General features: G+C 42.9%; 1 protein-coding gene across 3 annotated transcripts in view; it reads left to right on the forward strand.

Moving 5' to 3' along the window:
* Positions 1–5,554, forward strand: part of NXPE3 (neurexophilin and PC-esterase domain family member 3) — a 21,475-nt gene extending 15,921 nt beyond the window's left edge. For all 3 annotated transcript variants that reach the window (XM_035897561.1, XM_035897562.1, XM_035897563.1), the window contains 2 exons: positions 360–566; positions 1,502–5,554. In XM_035897561.1, coding sequence (XP_035753454.1) covers positions 360–566; positions 1,502–2,052 — 758 coding nt within the window. In that variant the 3' untranslated portion in view covers positions 2,053–5,554. The remainder of the gene's footprint in view (positions 1–359; positions 567–1,501) is intronic.
* Positions 5,555–8,268: the final 2,714 nt, after the last annotated feature.

Consider the following 8,268-nt stretch of genomic DNA (forward strand, 5'->3'; position numbering starts at 1 on the left):
CTGCTCCCCTGCACCTTTTGCAGACGCCCCCGACTGGGCGTTTCTGTCCAAGGGCGAAAGATGTCCCCGCACCTTCGATTTTTTTACTTTCTCGTCAGAGGTACTGCTTAATTTAAACCAAGTTAAACTATAATTGTTCAGCCAGCTCTGTCGGTAGTTGTGGGTTTTGCTGCTGAAATAGCAGGTGAAATACTTGGGCATACAGAAGCGTGATGCCCATGTTTTTTAATCCATGTGGTACATCATACTCTTTCACGTTAAACTAGGGAAGATGTTCATACATCACTGGCTCTATGTCCATGAAGGTTACGGAGGCTGGTTTTGTTGTATATTAATCTCAAAGAATTCTTCTCTTCCAGATTCAAGCAGTATGGACAGAGCTGAAGATCCCACAGTTTCCCCTTCTGGTTATTATTATGAAGACCAGTGGATGTCCAGAAGACACTGGATCCATCATTTTAACATGTCAGACGATATAACCAAGTGCTTACAAGGAAAAGTAATCCACTTGTTTGGAGACTCTACAATAAGGCAGTGGTTTGAATATCTGACAGCATTTGTTCCAGGTTATTTTTTTTTTTAATTTGGTTTTGTTCTGAAAAACCTTTGCAAAGCTTAATTTCTCACATCCCAGACACAGAGTTGATCTTACTGAATGACAATGACAAAACAAAGGAAGAGGAAAGACAAAACATCATCAGAAGTGCTGGCAGAAAGGCAGTTAGCCAAATGCGTGTGCAAACACTGGAAACACATAGGCCTTGGAAATGGGGCCATAAGGCATCTGCAAAGTTGTCAGTGTAAAATGCTTCACTAATGAGGACCACTGATGCGGCTGTGAGTTAAGGTGGCCACCTGGGGGCGTGGCAGAAGTCACTTAGGGTGTCTGCGTAAGGCCTTGCAGCATCCCAGTTACACAAGTCATTTTGGAATGAAGTAGCAAATTACTTCCATTACTGTTGATTGGGTTTGGATCCTTTCTTGTATCTCCCTTATTTTAACTTAAAAATCAGAATTTCAGTAGCCAGTTAGATATTACTCCCTTACCCCTAAAGCCGTAAAGTTGTGTTGGAACAGAGAGTTTGAGACTCCTTATTCCTACATGTTGAAGTCGTCTTTAAATTTAATGGAGTCTTAAAGTTATCAGAAGTGTTCCTGTGAACACTGGATTCATAGGGCAGCAATGACTGAAGGAGTCTATTTGGAAAATCAATTTTTGAGAGAGAGAGAGAAGATAATAGTTTGGGAAACTTGGAAAAGGCATTGACAGACTCGTGAAGTTGAAGTGTGCTGTCTTACAAATTTCAACACCCATAAACTCCACTCCAAAATGTGCAGCTAGCACATGTATGATATTCATCTTCTGTTTCATTTTGGAGTTCTTGGAATTCTGTTCAGATTTCCTTATCTGCTGCTACTTTTGCCCTGTGGTCCTAGCATCTTGTTGATAGTTTTAATCTCTTACGCCGTCTTTCACTAATGCTTGCCCTTGGGTTTTCAGATCTGGTGGAATTTAACCTGGGGAGTCCTAAGAACGTGGGCCCTTTCATGTCTGTGGACCTGAAGCACAATATCCTCCTGAAGTTCCGCTGTCACGGTCCACCCATTCGCTTTTCAACAGTGTTTAGCAGTGAACTGCGCTACATTGCCAACGAACTGAATGGCATAGTTGGTGGGAGAAACACGGTGATAGCCATAACTATATGGTCCCACTTCAGCACTTTCCCTGTGGAAGTGTATATCCGGCGGCTGAGGAACATTCGGAGGTCAATTATTCAACTGCTGGATCGCAGCCCCAAGACCTTAATCATCATCAGAACAGCTAACGTTCAGGAGCTTGGGCCAGAAGTGAGCCTCTTTAACAGTGACTGGTATTCCTTTCAGCTTGATACTGTCATGAGGAAAATGTTCTCAGGAATTGCTGTGCACTTTGTGGATGCTTGGGAGATGTCTCTGGCTCATTACTTGCCCCATAACTTGCACCCAAAAGAAGTCATTGTTAAGAATCAAATAGATGCATTTTTATCTTATGTGTGCCCCCTACAAACTTAGCACAAATTGTGTCCCTGTGTCATCTTTCACTGTAGCCGAAGTAAAGTTGCTCTTGGTTGGAGCTGTCGAATTATGCCGGGTGGTATGGGAGAGCTCTGGTTATTGTGCTTGCATGCGGTATAAGCGGGGTGGCCTTAACTCTGGGTAGCTGTGAAGGGTGGTAAAGAGGAGTTGACTGTTCAGGCCATATCTTCCTGCAAGGTTGATTCCTTTCAACCTTATCATTCATATCTGAGATTATTAGAGAGCACCTTAAATTAAATTGACAGGATTCAATAAGAAATTATGTGGGTTATTAGCTTTACTAGTTGTCTGCACTGTATGCTTAATTTAATCCATGACACTGGTTCTGTTGCCGGGGTCTTGCTGCTCAGAACTGTGTGTGAAACCTGGGAAAGATTTTGGGAGCTGTTTTCTCTCAACGTTCCAGAGTTTGAGGGACATCCCCTCCCACTGTATATCAGAGAAGCACAGTGTCTGTTCTTGTTTCAAAGTCCTAATTAGAAACATGAAGGGAGTGTACCAAAATCACTAATGTCAATCAAGGAAGCACAATCAAAGTATCTATAGTATTAAGTCATCAAGAATTTGCTGAAATTCAATAGAGCACACTAGTTAGGCACCCTTGATATTTACAGATGGCTGCTAAATAATGCAAATAACCAGTATTTTAGTTTGGTTGCCTGTACTACTGAATCTCTTCTGAGCTTTGATACACTGTCTACTTCTTGATTTATCTGTAATGGAGAAATGTGTGTATTATGACCCCAGTGAAGACACTGTCTCAGGCAGTTTCTGCAAGCTCAAATTGCAGGCTCACCTACTTGAAGCTTGAAGCATTTACTAATGAAAGTGTTTCCCTTCCCCGTAAAATAAAGCTATTCCGTTATGCTCCTGCAAAGCGGGGCTTCCGATGATTACTCTTGTACATCATTCATACGTTGTGTCTGTATGGAGAAGCCAGGTGACCTGAATGCACTCGACGATGTTTGGCAATGGGTAACAGTAACCGGCACGCACTAGTGTCAAGGCCATGCAATGATGCCCCTTCTATGTTTGGCAGTTTTATCATTTATTCATGAGCTTTGCTGCTGCCGATATAAAAGGTCCAAAAAATCGCACCCAAAGGCCAAACCACACACAGGGTTGCCCTTCATACAGGTGCTTGGTAAATATTTGTGGGTTTGCTGGTGTGAGAGCTGGTGGCTCTTGGGCCTCTTGGCCTGGTGTTTTCTGCTGCTAATTTAGTTGAGCCTGTCTGTAGTTTTAACTAGTAATGCTTTCAAAGTTTTGATTAAATTTGGCCCCCAAATAAACAGGAGACAAGCGTTCCATGATGTCTTATTTCTGGTCCCACTCAGGCCAAAGGAAGTCTTTACCAGTGGCTTTACTGAGAAATCTGTCCAAACAGTAGCAGAGTGCGTCTGAAGGAGCTCATCGTGCTTAAGGAGAACGTGAAAGTTGAGTCTCTGTGAGCAAACAGAGAAGATTAATAAGGCAAATTAGTAGGTTGCAGAGAGTGGAATAATTGAAATGGCTTCATATGTGAAATGTTTTACCCTTTGCCAGGTTTGCTGCTATGTTAGGAAGACTGTGTTATTAGTGCTGGAGCCACAAGAGAGCTAATAATACCAGCTACAGGAACAGTGTTTTTTGGTTTGTTCATTTTAAAGGACAACCGAAGACTGTTTTGAAAACAAATGTAAAGGCTTTTAGCATGTAAAAGTTGTCAGTAGCATCCATCTATAAACTTAACAGTGTTCCAGTGTTTAAAAATGACTGGAGGAGTCGCATACACTGAAATAGCATTTATTCTTAGCTTTTCAAGTCAGGAATAAGGAGATTCAGTTTGCTAGTTCCTTCTGACAACTGCCTCACATAGTATCTGTCTATACATTAGCTTTAGGTAACTATTTCTTACTTTAATATGTTAATGGAAACTTATCCTCTGCAAAAAAGAGACCACACCAGTTCAGGTCTGGGAAAGTAAACCACCACAATGCAAAATGACCTTTCATCTTTTCCAGGTGTGTGTTTTAAAACAGGTAGACTACAAGGCTTTCATCCTGAATAACAAATCTATCCAAATAATGTTAATGAAAATAAGACTTCAAACTTTTTCTTTGAAGGAAACTACTTAATTTGTAGACTAACCATTTGGTTTTCCTCATAAAGCCATATCATGTGTGAAAGTGTTGTGGCGGCATGTTTCTTGTGCTCACCACTGCTCTTCAACAGCAACTTCATATCACTGTTAGCTACCAAGAACAGATAGAGAGGAACAATTTTTTTTTAATGTTTTGACAATTGAGGGAAAGAAAACAGGACTGCTGTTAGCAAAGATGCCTAATCACCTTCTGGTTAGATTAATTAGATTAATTTTTTAATAACAGATTAACTAACTTTTAGGTCATGAACTTGAGGGAAATTGCCAGTTAGTTTGGAACGAGGACCAATATTTCATTTCTTTGGGCTCTGCAACAGACAGGAGAAAAGGAGAAAGTGAGGAGTTACTCATGTTTTAAGATTTGGTGACTGGGGACACTATGCTTCTGTATGTGTTCAGTTGAACTGTAAATGAGTTTTTATTTCTGTTCTCATCTTGTTACCAGTTGCACCAGTTGTGTATGTACTGTATATAGAAACAGAAGCAATAAAATATTTTAAAATCAGTTTCTTTAAACCTTTAAGCTTCTAAATGGATTTTAATGGGGACTTAGGTTAAGAGGTTGGTTATTTTTCAAATTACTTAATATGAAACAGGACTGGAAAGGAATTTTGCAGTTAAGTATCTTCCTTGACACGTCAAAGTTTATTGCACAAGATTTTTTCAAAGCCCTGTCTTCCTCTTCTTTCCATTTTATTCACTTGAAGGGAAGAAATTGTATTATTTTTGATATTTTCATTCCTGTCCTGAGCCTTTTGTTTATTAACCTTTCAGTACAGAGATTTTTTTTCTTTTAAATTTATTTATTCAAAATCCAGCTCACTCAAATCCCAGTGAAAAATACTGTATTTTTCAAAATACTTATTATCAGAAGATTTCAGAGCAATTTATTTATAAATAAGTAAACTCCCTTTTACAGATCCGCAATAATTTTTCTGCTCCTGATATTTTGAGAATCTTGCTTCTCATATATACCATGTTAGGCTGATGTCTTCATCCTAGAAATGTAGTGAAAACATTAGTTGAATTGTTGATGAAAATGAGGATAAAAAGCAGAAGCTTCTGTTACCTTTTTTCGAGTTTTCAGTTGCTTCTAATTTCATTTGCTGTGCAGCACTATTGCAGTTCTCCTTTACAAGACTCAAATTACCGTTTTTCATTGTCTTACTTGTTAGAGGTAAGCATTTAAAAAATGGGAACGTTGCTTGCTAGAAGGGTCTGCATGACTTCTGCAGGTAACACTGACATGACAGAAATGAAGATTGAAGCCGTCTGCTGGGAAGGGGAAGGGTACCGGGGTTTTGCTTCATATTCGATGCAGAAGTGTGGGCTAAAACATCGGTCCACCCACCGTAGTTTAAGTAACAGCAAAATGCTTCAATCGCAAATGTGTATTTCATTTATAAAGTCCTTACTTGTTAAGTCCAGATCACTTCTTCATGCTTCATTTCCACTCATATATTCCGGCTGTTTGGAAGGCTCTTGTTACCAGTCGGTAGCAGCAAAGGACTCTATCTTGTGTGTTAGAACTCATTTTCAAAGGGTTGGTTTCTATTACATGTGTATGATTGAGATGCTTACAAGACAGAGAAGGCTCTAATGTCTCAAAGAATAAAAAGTTCCTAATAAAGAGGGCAAGTTTACTTAAACTGCTTCAGCTGGTTCAGTCTCAGTTTATCTTGTTTGCCGTAACCCCACATACTTTCTGGTTTTATAGTTGCGTGGTAGTTCCCTTAGTTTTACCTGTTACGTTTTTGGGTTGTGTGTTGGGTAGAAGTTTCACGCTATGGTTTATAGATTAAAATCACCTCAAAAAGTGATTATTTCCCCCCCCCCCCAATGATATGTACTTGGATGGGAGTGATCTGTGCAAGCAGCACAATCCTGGCACGAGACCTCGCGCTGAAGCACACCGATGTTTCCTGTAGTCGGGTGTGTCAGGCCTGATATGTAATTGAAGTGCGTGCATAATCTCGGCTTCCTTCTTTGAGGGCTTTTGCAACCCAGCTGGCCAGCAGGAAATCCTTAAGCCGCTTCATTTGAAAAAGCAGCGTGGAGAACAAGAGGAGATGCAGCACGGTCATTGCCCCCTCGCTTATGAGCAGTTTTTATTTCAAGTAACGGAAGAAAAACGGAGGAGAGCTGTGTTTGGTCAGTCAGTCGGTGTGTTTGAGGGCCGTGGGGCGTCCTGTGCTGCCTGGCTGCCTTGTGAGCCCAAGAGCCACGTTTGCAGGGCCAGGGGGAGGGGGAGAGAGCGGCTGGACAGCAGGGACCGGGGGAGCCTCTGGGCTGGCCGGAGGGCCGGGGCGGAGGAGTTGGGCACAGCTACAGGGTCACCTTGTAGTTAGGTCGCAGCCAGGATTCATGGCTGGGAAAGAAGCAAGCAGGGTGCATTGCCCTGTGTGCTGACTTTCTATACATACAGCCAAAAATAGCCTGTTTGACTCGGAAAACTCCCAGAACTACTAATTCCTGGAAACTAGCAAGTGCACTGAGGCAGTATTGCTAAGTGTTCATTCCGTTTTTCTGTTCCCCCCTCTTGTTCAGTGGTGACCGCTGAAGGAGGCAGGGTAGGGGGCAATGGCCGGTGGTGTGATCTGAGGTGCTGCTCTCGTGTTCCTCCAAAACAAAGAGCTGAGTTCACGCCCCCAGTGCCGCCTGACAGCCACTAGGTAACGGGGCAAAGGTAAAGTACCTTATTCCCAGCATTTTGCTCTGGAAACTGGAAGTGAAGCATGCTGCCATCGTGTCCCACCTATGTCGGCCTTCACTTAGCCAAAAAAGGAGGAGAGAGGCTGCAAAGCATGAGCTGCTTTTCAGTGTGGTGCGCGGTCAGGCCCCAGGCGTGCTTAGAGGGGAAACGGGAGTGAGGGGTAGGAAAGAGGGGAAGCAAAAAGGGTCGGATGGGGTTGACGGAAGGACAGAGTGCAAAGGCCTTGCTCTGCGACACGGGGAGAGGAAGCAGGTTGGGGATTGGTCCTGTGGAGGTTTCCAAAGTCGGTAGCAATCATGGGGGACAGAGTCACTCCTTTGACATAGCGCACTGAAATACACATATTTCTGCAAATGTGTCGGTTCCTCCCACCCAGGATGCTCACCCACCTCTTTCTCTGCTCCCTCCCTGAGAGCAACGTCATAGCAATCATGCTGGGTACTGTTCCAAACTTTTTTGCTTACAGTTGGTTTGAAGCCACTTGTTTGTAGACATGACAGATATCATAGGTTGGGAACTTCTTAAAACAAAACCAAAGCTTTATAACCAGAATCAGGAGCAGTGCACAGGCAGGCTTTCATCCTGGGTCATGTCCTCTTCGGAGCCTGTGTTTGGAATGGGGCTTCATGTTCTCATCCTGTGGTTTAGCACCTCATCCCCCATTAGCAAGGTATCATGTAACTTCTAACATTAGCTGGCTGTCTTACAATACAGGAGCGATGTATTTGAAATTGAGGAAATGTTTTATTATCTCCCCGAATGTAGGTATTTAGGATCTTCCTTTAGGTCTTCCCCAAAATGTTTATTCACTGTGGTGCTTGTCACTCAGATCTGAACTCTCATGCAAGGTAACCTAGCTTGTATCTGGGCCACGATGCTCTAAAATCCTGTCCAAATTACTGTGTCCTCCTTCACCATTGATCATAGAATCATAGAATGTTTTGGGTTGGAAGGGGCCCCTAGAGGTCACCTAGTCCAACCCCCCTGCAGTGAGCAGGGACACCGCTAACTAGATCAGGTTGCTCAGAGCCCCGTCCGACCTGACCTTGAATGTTTCCAGGGATGGGGCCTCCACTACCTCTCTGGGCAACCCGTCCCAGTGTTTCACCACCCTCGCTGTAAAGAATTTCTTCCTTATATCTAGTCTAAACCTACCCTGGTTTAGTTTAAAACCATTACCCCTTGTCCTGTCACAGGAACTCTCTCAGCCTGTCCTCATAGGAGAGGTGCTCCAGCCCTCAGATCATTTTTGTAGCTCTCCTCTGGACCCGCTCCAACACTTCCACGTCCTTCTTGTGCTGAGGGCTCCAGAGCTGGACGCAGTACCCCAGGTGAG

The sequence above is a fragment of the Egretta garzetta genome, unplaced genomic scaffold (genome assembly GCF_000687185.1).
Source record: "Egretta garzetta isolate BGI_Z169 unplaced genomic scaffold, ASM68718v1 scaffold367, whole genome shotgun sequence".
NCBI lineage: Eukaryota > Metazoa > Chordata > Aves > Pelecaniformes > Ardeidae > Egretta > Egretta garzetta.